The following is a 14375-nucleotide window of genomic DNA, read 5'->3' as shown; positions in this document are numbered from 1 at the left end:
CTGTTCTCTGAGAGCCGATGGGACCCATACATGAATTCCCCTTCTCTCTAACGTCTTACATACCTTCAGGACTATTAAAGAGGTCAATGAAGAAAAAGGCCTTTTGTCAGATTGAGTCATTTTTTAATGGCAGTATAAGAAAGTATGAAGCAAACACAGTGTGGAAATGTGAAGATTTTGGTGGTTAAATCAAAAATTTGACTCCTGTGGTCAACAAGAGATGATTAAAAAAACAACACCAGCCATCACAGTTAGACTAAAAAAAGTAATTATTGCAATTGAATGTAGTAATTTCAAACTAGGCGCAAATGCAATTAAGCTTTCTATGTGATTTTTCACTCTTAAATATAATATAAATCAAGTATATCATCTGAAAATAACTCTGTGAGTCATGACTGTCTACAATGGGTGTAACACCCGAGTCCCACTGTCTGTGATGTTTTCAGAGTTTTCAGAGTCCTATCTTCACTTTGTTTACATCGCCCGGACGGCCGGCCGACTCCTCCCCTCGTGTATAAAAGTTGTTTAATTGAGGGACTAGAGAAAAGAAGAATAACATACTGTACTCACTGCTTAACTGTGTTTCTAGATCACGCTCATTTCAGGTAAATTTACATGCAGTGTGAAGATACGAGCATAATAAAGATCGCTAGCATTAGCATGCTAACACAACAATGCAGCGCAAGTTGTTTTGGTTTCATGCTGGTGCTCAAGGGCGACATCTGCTGGATCAAAAAATCACATATAAAGCCTTTAATGTGCTGAGGGTACAGAGAAAAGATTTCTGTATTACTAAAAAAATAGACAATGAGCATGTCCAAATGTTTGTGTGAAGAGGAAATGAAGTGCACACATGGATTTACATTTCTAAGATGTGGATAGTTTCTTTTTTTTATCACGAGTATCTTCTTTTTTTAATATCCGTCTGTGACTCCCCTCTGCATCTGTTTCCTCCCTTTAGAAGCTGCTTTTAATTAAACACAGAATTTGCCACATTATACTCACATGCTTATCATGATCTTTCAGAAGATACAAATATTTGTCCCCTGCGTGCGTGCAGATGTTTCTTCAGATTCTCTGGATCTGTTTACTGATATTATGATGCATTCCCTAGATTCTTTGCAATCTTACGTTGGGAAAGGTTTTTCTTGAATCTTGCTATCCTCCAGCTCATTTCCCCCATCCTCACCTCAGAGCGACTCAGCCTCTCTGGGTTCATCTTTTTATACCTCATCATGTTACTAACCTGTTACCAGGCAACCTTATTCATTGTGAGATGTTGCACTAGGTGTTTTCTTTTAGCATTTCACAACTTTTCCAGTCACAACTAAGGTGTTGCTGACTTAAAGGCTTTATATGTGATTTTTTGATCCAGCAGATGTCGCCCTTGAGCACCAGCATGAAACCAAAACAACTCGCGCTGCATTGTTGTGTTAGCATGCTAATGCTAGCGATCTTTATTATGCTCGTATCTTCACACTGCATGTAAATTTACCTGAAATGAGCGTGATCTAGAAACACAGTTAAGCAGTGAGTACAGTATGTTATTCTTCTTTTCTCTAGTCCCTCAATTAAACAACTTTTATACGTGAGGGGAGGAGTCAGCCGGCCGTCCCTGCGATGTAAACAAACTGAAGATAGGACTCTGAAAACTCTGAAAACATCACAGACAGTGGGACTCGGGTGTTACACCCATTGTAGACAGTCATGACTCACAGAGTTATTTTCAGAGGATAGACTTGATTTATATTATATTTAAGTGTGAAAAATCACATATAAAGACTTTAAAATTCCGAATTGGACATTTATTTTTCCCCAAAACATAAGATTTTAACTTTCAACATTGGATCGGTTGTCCTTTTTTGAAATATGAGGTTTCAATGTTTTGAAAATCATCATATTCTCTTTTGGATATAGAGTAGGACATCGGGAGAGAGAGTTCAGTATGACATGCGGCAAAAGAGCCAGAGGTCGGACTTGTACCCAAACACTTTAAAAATAAGAGACATTTTGTTAGTCTTAGTCTAGAACAACATCTATGTCTACAGCTGCAGTTGAATTTATTGTTCCCCCACCTCAAAGTCTAATCACCCCACCTCCTTTCCTGTAAACTTTGCCACTAAGGGCTGCAGTTGAGTACGGTTCTAGACCACTTTTACTGAGGGGGGCCAAACTGGGGCCAGTTGTTTTGTCAGAGGGGAACATTAAACCCAGGTGAAAAAAAGACAAAGATGATCGTTTTAAAAAAAACATTATGCCAAATAATAGCGCACATCATAAAATACCATGATTTATATTTGTTTCAGTATTTAATACTAGATTGTGAGTCCAGTTGTTGTGTCAAATACTGTGTATGTGTTATTAGGGGGGCTCTTCCTTTAGGAGGGGTGGACACAGGGGGGACCAATCTCAGTGTTGTAGGGGCATTGGCCCCTGTTGGCCCCTGCCTAGAACCGCCCATGCTGCAAACATAAACAGAGGATAAAATCATTTAAAATGACCTCACAGGTGAAGTTAAAGATCAGTCACTGTGTTACTGCACATCAGGATTAATACATGAAACCCTAGGGAATAAGATAAGTTATACTTTTGAGGGCGTTTTAACCTGGAAACAGGATGTCAAGCTAGTTTATTGACTAAATTAGACTCTCAGCGGGGTGTCTCTTCTGTTATCTTGCATAGCTTTAATTAGCTCGACTAACTGAGGGCGTGATAAGATGCGGCTACACATGAAGCTGGAAAAAGATAACAGCGACCGTGGTGCAGTTTAAAACTTTAACATCATTAGAAATGGATGTAAACAATGAGAAAAAACATCTTTGAAATCAGGATTCTGTAAATACATGTCGTAAAAAAGTGTCATCTTTTAGTGGGATATATCTGTAGGCTACAGCCTGCAGAAAACCACAGTCACTGTGTTTCCTCTGCAGAGAGATATGATGGAGCTATATCGTGGAGATTGCCAGTTTTAAGAACAGGGTGCAGGACAGAGAAGCTGAGCACAACAAATTGAGATGTAGTGGTCAGGAACAACTGCTCCACTGTGCGTTTAGTACAGCACTTTAAACAGGAAAGCGTTCTGTGTCGCCACCATAACGTTGAGCGGTGTGAATTAATGAGTCGTCTAAATCACATTAACAGCGAAGACTAACTCTACTGCTGCAGAGCATGAGCTCAATCTTAATCAGCTGCCAGAGGGGGATTCACGGTGATAATGACTCTGAGTCAACACCTGACCGATAACGCCGCCTTTAATTAAAACAGTTTCCTCAATCATCTTTAAAAAAACAAAAAAAAACTTTTACTGCGTCTTAAAAAAACAATCCTGCCTCACTTCTTCTCTCTGCAGTGGGACTTGTTGTGCACACAAATTGCATTCTGGCTCAAAGAAAAACAGCCAGCTAAGACATATTATACGGTCATGAAAGATACATATCTCATAAATGGTGCTTCTAAATAGATTAGCTGGGGCCCTGTGTGCAGAGCGGCTAATGGAGGCTGTGTGCTCTGAGGGAATAAGACCTGTTAGCCGACTGTGTTTGCATGAAATGCTAGCCCAGTCAGGGTTTTTTTTTTTTTTTTTTTTCTTCACCGCTGTTCTCACAGAGATAAATCCCTGTTGCACTTAGTAGTCATCCATTTTTAATGCTGCAGCCTCAGCTGGAGAGAGAGGCGCTAAGACAGACAGAGGAGGGGGGGGGGAGCAGAGAGGAGGGGAGGGAGGGGGAGCTAAAGGTGTGGATGACACTTGATGTGTTTTTTTTCTACTGTATGCTCCACGTCAGCAGCAATTACCGACGTCTGAGGTTGTTTTGCTGGTGAATCAGGCCGCAGACAGTGAAGCCCATTCATGAGCTTCATCTGATTCTATTTATTGTTCCCTCATTCGACGGGAAATTTTGTAAGACAACCAAGTCATAAGCCCTCACAGCTGCACAACAGTGTACAAAAAAACAAGAAGCAGCAGCAGCAGAGCTTCCTGCCTTTTCTGAGCCCCCTTAATATGTCTGCAGCAGCCATTCCACAGATGGCAGGCGGAGAGAGAGAGAGAGAGAGAGAGAGAGAGAGAAGGGCCAGCTATTCAATCCACTTCAGTGCAAACATGATCCGTTTGAATGGCGAGGCATAAGCCAAGACATTCTTGTGTGTGGGCAGACCTCCCTAAACAGCGACAAAGACGAACAAGCATGGCACTGTGTTTGTCCTGCAGAGACAAATCTGGACGATGCCGGATCAGCTTGACTTTTCAAAAGCAAAGGTTAAAGGGATGTTGTTGGTTTTTTTTTTTCGGTTTTTTGGCTTCTACTTCTTTACTTTATCCACATGCAGTTTTTTTTGTGTGTGAGGCAGTGAGGCAGTCAGCAGGGTATAGTGAGGGGGAGAGGGGCCAGTCCTGTAAATGTGCTTTAGTTGACATTCCTGTAAATCTCTCAATCAGTCAGTAGAAGAGAAGTTTTAGACGTTTTTTAAAAAAAAAAGCGGGTTTCATATTTCCAAAATGACTTCAGTGTTGAGAAAAAAACACACCAAGAACCACATGGATGCAAATATTTGATAAGTTTTTATTTCTCTAGTGGATTCATATGTTGTTATTCTGCACAGCAGCATACAGGAAATTGTGGTAAAATATAAATAACAAAGTTCAACAGTGTTTCTTTTTTTTTTCTATTATTCATTTAATCAAAAAAACCTCTTGTTAAAAGTGGCACATTTTTTGTCAGCCTTTTTGTCAAATATGCACTCTCTGGCACACACACTCTCAAGAATGTAACATGTAACAACTAAACTTTTCCAAAGTATGGGTCATCATAATCATTATTTACAGACAATCACCTTGTGGTGAGCAATGCTTATAGCTTCTTGGAAATTCACTTCCATCATGTTAAATGCAACAAAAATGAAAATACAATTATGTTATACAAAGATCAAAAATACTATCAAAAAACCCCTTATTATAAATGGCAGCACTATATCAATAAACTGCTGTTGACATTTGACATGTTAAGTACAAAATCGTGGTTGAGGTAGCGCCCTCTGAAGTCACTTGTAATGTTAAAATACTGAATAAAACATCACTTTATGTACAATACAGCAAATCTCTCTTCGTCTCTCCAATGCTATTGTATTCCTTTGGTAAACAAAACTGTCAGAAATGTGCAGTCCTGCAAGTGACACGCTCGATCATACATTCACAACATTTTTGCATCTTTTTTGGGATTTCTTCAGTCAATGAAATGATGGGATGTAACAGGTTGTTGTTGTTGTTTGTTAACATTCATTTGCTCTCAGAGGGAGAGGTCAATGGGACTTTGCCCATGAGCCTCTCTGGTGGATACATTGTCAGGGCAAATTAAAAACAAAACAAAAAAAAGAAAGAGAAAAAGGAGACCTGACAGAGACAAGAAAATCCAGTGTGTCGCCCTTATTTGGGAATGTAAACATAAAGAAATGAAGGCTAGTATCTCTGACTGCTCTAAAAAGTCAAACAGAAGATTGGAAAAAGAGGTTTGGCTTGGCAACAATTGATTATAATGCTCCCTGGAGAATCTGAGCTCCAAACAGAGGCCACATTGTCTTTTTTTTTTTTCTTCCTGCCTTGCGAGATTGAATGTCAACTTTTAGAGCAAGTTGGAAAATATGCTGTGGAGTTTTTTTTCTTTCAGTGCGGGCAGATGGGATCAAAAGAGTTCCTCCTCCTCCTCCTCCTCCTCCTCTCCAGGCAGACGCACACAAAGTACTCAGTAATGACACATTCTTGAGCTTCTTTAATGGCAAACATAACTTTGGTTTTCTAAGACGAGAAAAAGGAAAAATAGTGGCGAGCTTAGCTCACCGTACAAAAATACTTGTTGAAATATGACATTCATCCCCTCGGCCAATGTCAGTGTGTTTCCCTACATGACCAAAATATTTTGTCTTTAAACGTATTCACACTTTGTGATTATTCATACATGTATATTTATATGCAAGCGCTCAAATGACTACAAACTAGCAAGAAAAATAAATCCAATGTATAAAGCATAAAATGATTCTATGTGGATAAAAGAACTATAAAAATATAAGAGATCTTAGAGGGAAAAAAAAGATAAAATCAATATGTTTTATGTAACTGGGATAAAGGCTAAATCAAAACAGTCATCTGGAAATTGTTCAGTGCAATTCGTTTTACTTTATAGTCATGTTTAGAATATTTTCATCCTCTTACCACCCACAGCCCTGCCTCCCTTTAATGGTCGCTGGGATGGCTGGTCTTTTGACAGAGGACAGTATTTTATCGTGTGGGCATTGTCCCCGTTGGCACTGCAGAGGGGGCATGTGTAAGCCCTCAGAATGGGGCACACGACCCTGCCGTCCGGAGTCTTCAGGACGTGGGAGCCGTACACCTCCTCCGGCGCTCCGTTATTTCGGCAGAAGACGCAGATTTTGGGCTCCTGCTTGCTCCGAGAGGCGGGCTTACGCATCTTCCTCTCCATGCCGAACAGATCGAACCCGGCGAAGCTCCCACCGAAGCCCATCTCCCGCTCAGGCTGGACCCCGAGCTGGTTCTGGAAGGGGCTCAGTATCGAGAAACGCTCCTTCAAGTCCAGGATGGAGGCCGGAGGGGGGCTCCCGGACGGGCAGCAGCAGTCGATGTGCCCGCTCTCTCCAACAACGCCGCCCGCGATTACGCACGGACACGCAGGAGAATCATCCAAACCCAAAGTCGCTTTCAGGGACTCGGTGATGGAGTTCGGGTTCTGGGGCATGCTGAGCTTGTTATTCTTCGTGACCAGCGTGGTCAGCCCGAGATAGTCGTTCCAGAAATTAAAAGTGTAGTCATAGGGGCTGCGCGCATTCAAGTAGTTGTGATTGAGAAAATCCATGGTCACTTCTGGTCGTTCGCTCGCGGTCACAGGGTGAAACAACCAGAGTAATCCGTAAAGTCTTTGTAGCCAGAGTTGGTCTCCAGGAACGGTTTCATGCACAGCGACGTGGTCTCCAGTGTTCCTGTTGTGTTTGAGCGTCCAGCAAACAGGCTTTCTGGTTATAAGGAGCAAGAGGGCGGGGCCGCTCTCCCTTCAAAAACCAAGTTTCTGATCAGGTTGAAAGCAGCCTCCTTTTTCTTCAAAGCCACATTTGGACAGACTTGTTTTCCAGCAGGCTGGCTCTTTGTCTACATCAATCACCACTCTGGCTGTTCAAGAATTTAGACATTTTCATAAAAAAAAGTAGTTTGGGCAAAAACGCAGCAAAAAAAAAAATCGCGCACAAACCGTACAGTAGTTAATTACATCATTTCAGCGCAAGCAACGCTCAATTATGGCAGGATAGCTCTGCTCTTTGTTCCCCCCTTGGTAGTAAAACATTACAATTCTGCAGGTTTTTGTGAATCAATATCGTTAATCATATAGTGCGCCAACGCCAACTCGGGCGTTCACACGCTTTAACCCCTTGTGTGTCAGGAGGGAGCAGAGAGGCCCTTTGTTCCAAACAGCAGCCTCCCCTATCACTGTCCTGGGAGATATTATCTGTGCTGATGCATCCTATTATGTGAGAATCGAGTCAATAAGAGAGCAAGCTATTAAGAAAACTCACAAGTTTCCATGTTTCCATCTTGCTGAAGAGATTTGCAGCTCCAATAGGAAACGTACAAATCAGCAAAAGGGGGGTTTATTTGTAAAAAAAAATTCAAAATAACAATTGTAAGTATTTTCCAAGTATCACACTGTACTAGCTCAAAATGATTACAACATGGATATTGCATTTTGCAAGTTTAAAAGGTGTCATTTTAAATCCATTTTAACATTGAAAAGTTGGATTTGTGTGTAGAAAATCGCCTCTTGGAAAACTGTATAACCCATTTAGCATCACAAGTCTGTTTACTTTGCACAATTATGCATTCTGGAAGAAGTAAACAACCTTTTTATGAGACCTCAAGTGAGTACAAATCCTATTAGATGTCAGATGGTGTAATAAAATCCACACAAACACTCACTACAGTAAGTCAGGATGTAAACAACATGCGCAGACTCTCGACAGGGGGCAGCAGAGTGCAGATACAGGTCACTTCATTCAATTCAGAACTCCCCCCTCCTCCCTCACCCTCCTTTTCTGCCCCTGAATGAATGAGAGCTCATAACAAAAACCTACAGTAATGACGGCCACTGGCTGCCAGATGAAAGTTACCCATGATGCTCCACCAGCCAGATGTCGTTCATATATTTAGATTCCACCGAGGCAATAAAAGGTCAAAACAGAGAGAGGGGCGCGTAAACACACGGCACCGAATCAGGCAATGACGTTAGGAGTCTGAGCCCAAATTATATCAGTTTACAAGTGCACAGCTCATGTGAAAACACATAACACAAATATATGATCACATGTGTATAGTAGCAGGCTTCACCAGTTTAATTAACAGAACAAACTATTAAAAAAAAAAAAACATTTCAGAGAGAAAATGACACAAAGCAACAAAGACATGATAGAAAATGCAGTTTCTTTTGTTTTGTTTTGGAAAGGATGACTAAATGACAAACCCTTTCAAACAAGTGTGGTTAATTTGGTTTTGCAACTTCTTTTAGTATTGACCGCACAAAGCCTGAGTGACGTCACCCGTCTGTTCCTGCAGGGGACTCTGGAGGCTGATTGGCAGCAGCCGCCATGTTGGAAATCCTGTCTCAGTCTAACTTTCAGTCAATCTAACGACAGGCTGAGAGCTGGAGCTGAGGCGGGTTTTTAAGCCTCCTCGACAAACCGTTACACCGCGCCCACCTGTCAATCAGAACGGATGCGTTATAAAGAAAAAAAATCACAAAAATGAATTCCATCATACAGTGTGTGCACAGGAGGAAAATAACCGATCTGACCAATATCATTTTTGTACCAGGCACATGTTAGTTTCTGCTGTAAAATCAGGCTTTTTTTGAACGGGTATGTGTTTGACTTCTGGGTCTCTTGTGCCCAGTTTCAAGTGGACCCTGCAAGTCCTGCAGGATTCTTGCACTTTTGCATCATTTTTCAGCACCTGAGGTTGCCGCTTGGTATTGACATGTTAAAAGAAAAAAGAAAAAAGAAGAAAAAATAGAAGAAATAAGTTGTGGTATCAGTTCTACTTTTACAAAGCTTTTCCCCTTACAGTCTTTGTCTCAAAGGTGATAACTGTATACGTTTAGATGTGATTGAATTAGTGGTGGGTGGTTGTTTGCAGGAGTTCATAATATTGAAAGTTGTTCCTAATATTTACCCACGCCATTGACATACACGAGTGGAGCAAACTGTTAGGAACACCTTCCAATATAATGCACTCCACTAAACATTTAATAATACATGTAAAGTCAAATTTGCACCTTCCTTTTTTCAAGATTTATTTTTGGGCTTTGTGTGACTTCATTCAAGAGACAGGGTCGGAAATCAGAGAGAGAAAGAGAGAGAGATTAGTAGAGAGAGGGAGAGAGAGAGAGTAGTAGAGAGAGGGGGAGAGAGAGAGAGAGAGTAGTAGAGAGAGGGAGAGGGAGACAAAGAGAGAGAGGAAGAGGGAGAGGGAGAGAGAGGAAGAGGGAGAGGGAGAGAGAGGAAGAGGGAGACAGAGAGAGAGAGGGAGAGAGAGGGAGAGGGAGGAGAGAGAGGAAGAGGGATAGAGAGAGGGAGAGAGAGAGAGAGGGAGGGAGAGGGAGACAGAGGGAGAGGGAGGAGAGGGAGAGAGAGAGAGAGAGGGAGGAAGAGAGACAAAGAGAGAGAGGGAGAGAGAGGGAGAGAGAGGAAGAGGGAGAGAGAGAGAGAGAGAGAGAGAGGAAGAGGGAGAGAGAGAGAGAGGGGGAGAGGGAGGAGAGAGAGAGGGAGAGAGAGAGAGAGAGGAAGAGGGAGGGAGAGAGAGAGAGAGAGAGAGGGAGAGGGAGAGAGAGAGGGAGAGAGAGAGAGGGGGGAATGACACGCGGAAAAGGAGAGATCCAAACCTGGACCTACCTGCCTTGGTGGACTTAAGCCTCTGTACATGGTGTGCACAAACTAACCACTAGGCCACAGGCACCCAAACGAGCACTTTCCTGTCCACATCAAAAAACTGAAACTGTAGAAGTTAAGTAAAGTAGATTTCTTGGATGTCACAAAGTCACGGCTGATTGGTGTATCTTCTGTAATGATGAGATTATTTGACTTTTTAACTGAGAGAGGCCGTTCATGGAAATATGGACGTTTGTTTTTATTTTTTTGCTTGATTGAATTTAGTTTTCAACGTCGCACATGTCAGCTATAAGATCAAATAAAGCACTGCTGCCAGTTTACACAATAACAACCACATTAGAGCACAAAGATGCAAGACTTCACAATCGTATCCGACTCTGATGTTTTTCCCAAACTCTAACATTTCATTTGTTTTCCTTCATCGTTAACAGGCAGAGGCTGTAGTTCCTCATGTTGCCCTTCAGCTGTGTTTTCACTTGAAAGCAGTGAGCTGTGTCTTGAAGTATGAAATCAGCTCCTCATCTGAAACATCAACAACAACAACACATCCAATATGGCTGCTCAAACACCTCTTTATGCAGATCTATTTCTAATGTTGTTGCTGTAAGGTGTCAGATGCACATATCTGGAAAGCTCCTCTTTGTTTTCAACCCCGCAGTCCATAAAGGCACGATTTATATCTCTACATGAATCCATCCCATTAAGTCAGCGTATATATTTCAGTAACAGAGGTAATCTCGGGGTAAAATCCAGTGTGAATAAGAGTCAGTCGTCCTAAAACAAGTCGGCTCATTGCGGATCCTGTGATGAAGTGGGCAGCTCAGGAATGTGGAAGCGGCCCTCTTGAAACACAACGATAACACGAGTGACTGCTGTTCTAATTAAAACTTCCAGGGGGAAGGCGGCGAGAAGAACTCACTGACTTGAAAAGCCTCACATCTATTTTTAAGGGATCTAATAAGAATACCTTCAGCGAGAGAGAGCGTGATAAAAGCAGAACAAAAACATGCATCAGTGAGCTGCAAGAGGCCTCTCTGTTCTGTGTGTTCAGCAAGTTAGTTTGAGATGGTATCGACTGCTCATTGGATTCTCACTGCAGAGAGGCCTCCGTTCAGCCGCTGCAAAATATGAATTTTATGACGAAGCATTAATAATGGATGCCAACGCCGATTCTTTTTTTTTTTGCAAGCCAGGGCGGAGTGTGCGAGCAGATTTCCTGCGCAGCTGCAGTTTAACTGAAATATTCATGGCCGTATCATTCCTTAATTTTGTTGTGACTATAGAGGGATTCATGCTCCATCCATTAACTGAAGCTAATTCTGCGGACGCCTCGAGGCTGCATGAGCACATCGGACCAAGGAAGTGAGATTAGCAGTGGAATGATGCATAACATCAGCGGGGTCTCCTCGGCCGTGAATCGATTTAGGAATCACACTGACTAAGTGATCGTTGGGTCAGTGTTTTTGTTTGTGCTTGACAAAGACGGAAAAAAACAAAGATCATCAGGAAAAGTGGCGTCAGGCTGATGGACACGCTTTGTTTTTTAATGATCAAATCATATTCCTGCATGAGCTCGTTAGCGGTACGAGGCCGACTTCCACATTTGTTTGTGTGCTTTTGCTTGGATTGTCACGCAAATCAGCTCAGATGGCCTTTTGCTGGAGTTTAGTGCTATGATAATGATTGATTTACAGCATCTCTTAGAGCTAATCTGCGCCATGTTTCATGATTATAATCATGGGGACGTCGTGTCCTGTGATCAGGGTCTTGTTTCTTTGGCACACAGAGCCACATGCGTTGTGTTTGGGGCTGCTCAATTCTTATTTGACACTTCAAATATATGATTGGATGTTACTGTGGAATGCATGAAAAAATTGAATCCCTTATTTCTCTCCTATTGCATCTGTTCACAATTCTTTAAAGGCTTTGTATGTGATGTTTTGATCCAGCAGAAACCAAGACAACTCGCGCTGCATTGTTGTGTTAGCATGCTAATGCTAGCGATCTTTATTCTGCTCGTATCTTCACACTGCATGTAAATTTACCTGAAATGAGCGTGATCTAGAAACACAGTTAAGCAGTGAGTACAGTATGTTATTCTTCTTTTCTCTAGTCCCTCAATTGAACAACTTTTATACACGAGGGGAGGAGTCAGCCGGCCGTCCAGGCGATGTAAACAAACTGAAGATAGGACTCTGAAAACTCTGAAAACATCACAGACAGTGGGACTCGGGTGTTACACCCATTGTAGACAGTCATGACTCACAGAGTTATTTTCAGACGATATACTTGACATGTCATTCCCTACTCTCTCTCTCTCTGATTTCCAACTCTATCCACTGTCCTACCTTTCCGTTAAAGGCCCAAAAAATCAATCTTAAAAATAAAAGAAATGAAGGTCTGTGCAGGGTTCAAGGGGGGACTGATATGGGTCATGTTGCAGGGTAGGTATCACCGACGTTGACACTTCCTGGTTAGCTCGCATCAACACAGCCTGGATCTGTTTTATGAATGTATGGCTAAATGATGGCTGTGTTGTGTTAGCTTTAATTATTATTGATCTAAGCTCCCTTTACCACTAACAACAGAAGCCATCAAAAATTCATCATCAACAGTATCACTGAACTCGACACCCAACACTCCCTCTCATTAATAATCCCATGCAGAAAACACTAAATATGGCCGTTATTGGCCGAACACTGCCATGTGACGTTTCCCATGAGTCATTCGCTGCATTAAATGTGTAATATTTATAATAATAAGCTTATCCACGTTCAATTGAAAACCCATTTCAGAGGTTAAATGTGACTTTTCTCATCCATGATCACTACACCTTTAATTGCCCCTGCAGGGAACAAATAAAGTTTTTTGAATTGAATTGAACTTATTCTGTATAGAGGCTTATTATGAACACACAATCTGAAATGACTAGAGTTAAAAGGTGGATTGGACGGGTGTTTACTGTGGGTTTTAAATTTCATCATGTGTTGAATCATTATCATCAGATATGGTGTTTCTTACCTCTCAGGCATATTCTTTTTTTTTCCATGAAATACCAGCATGTTTGTCTGGTTATCCTTTGTGCTCTGTTGCTTTATTTCATGAGGCGAGTTTTAGTGTTGGCCTTGAAGAGAGGAGAATGCGTTGGGAAGGATTACACAAAGCACACACACAGGGAAGCTTTCTGCATATTCTTACACTGCTCCCTCAAGGCAGCTTTTCTTGGATAAATCATTACAATGTCTTGCTAAAAGATACTTCAGAAAGTGGATATCCCCTCCAACTCTATTTAAGCTGATAATCCAGGCCTCAGAACCACCAAAAGGCCTCTATATGATACTGTTTTCATAAAACAACCACCCCCTCAACGTCCATGTTTACGGAGCCACATATTGATCGCTGAAACAATGCATAATGGGTTTGCAGGAATTGCTGAAAAATCCATTTTGCCATATCGATTAGTGTAATGAAGATGAATGCTGAATCGTTAAGTATGAAAATGGCTAATGTGCATTTTTTCATGCCATATTTTTGTCACACTAGAAAGACTTGCTTTTTCTCTGTTTGAGCCTCAAACCCAAAGATTAGCATGTGTTTTCATTCACAGCCATTAGGAGCTCTGTTTGTGATTATGCAAATGAGAAAACATGCAGGAAATTTAATCAGAGCGCAAATTTGATTTCACGCGAAAGATCGCTCAAGGGTGGTGGTGGGGGGGGGTGGGGGGGGCTTGATCACGTAATATTGAGCAACCAAATTATGTTCAATATTTGTTTTCACAGTGGGCCTCCACTCGGACACGCCACAGCTTTATAGGCTCAAGGTTTGCCTCGCTTTTTTTTTTAAAGTCTTTGAGTTGAACGGCGGTGCACAAGGTTTGATTATCCTTTGTTCTCCCCGGAGAGGCTGAATGGAAACTGCAGCTAATGGGAAACATTTCCATATCAGCAGCAAAGCATAGCAGCTTGTGTTTATGCATTTTTTTATTATTGTTACGTCCCCGAACGAAATATCCAAAGTACTCAGTTTTCTTTTGTTCCCCAGCCGAACAGAAAAGAAAATGGGCTCTTTTGTAATTGCACATAAACTCAAAAGGATTGCATTGTGCTGCTGTGTGTGCAGCTGTAGATAACTGGTGATTACACTGAATGTTACTCCAGAAGCATGACAGAATTGAAACTAATAAAGCATGTCAGTCAATAAGGGGAGGTGGGTCTGTTTATCAAGCTCAAGAGATGTAGAACAAATAAATGTCATGCGGCTCGCCGGAGAGGACGAGTCTGGGTAGTCGTCGGGTGACCCTGAAGTCTGAATGTAACGACAAGAAGGTTACTGTGTGTCAATCATGGAAACACTCACCAGCATTCACAGTTATGTATTTACAGCCCTCTTACAACTTGACCTTGATGTAGAAATTTACATAAACATCTTTGCAT

The 14375-nt window shown here is 41.7% G+C and overlaps 2 protein-coding genes across 2 annotated transcripts in view; both read right to left on the bottom strand.

The window, feature by feature from the left end:
• LOC132981685 (transmembrane O-methyltransferase-like) overlaps nt 1-14375 on the bottom strand; it is a 244968-nt gene that overhangs the window by 103977 nt on the left and 126616 nt on the right. The gene's annotated exons all lie outside the window — the stretch shown is intronic.
• Nucleotides 4543-7017, bottom strand: nanos1 (nanos homolog 1). Its single transcript, XM_061047656.1, has one exon. It carries the CDS (start codon nt 6861-6863, stop codon nt 6183-6185), a length of 681 nt encoding a protein of 226 aa, XP_060903639.1. The 5' UTR covers nt 6864-7017; the 3' UTR covers nt 4543-6182.

Source organism: Labrus mixtus, chromosome 10, assembly GCF_963584025.1.
Source record: "Labrus mixtus chromosome 10, fLabMix1.1, whole genome shotgun sequence".
NCBI classification, from domain to species: Eukaryota; Metazoa; Chordata; class Actinopteri; order Labriformes; family Labridae; genus Labrus; species Labrus mixtus.
Note: the sequence above shows the minus strand (reverse complement) of the source record. Positions and strands in the feature narration are given on the sequence as shown.

Bases quoted from the DNA above. Each gene is read 5' to 3' on its own strand.
- nanos1 (XM_061047656.1), bottom strand. From the start codon at position 6,863: ATGGATTTTCTCAATCACAACTACTTGAATGCGCGCAGCCCCTATGAC.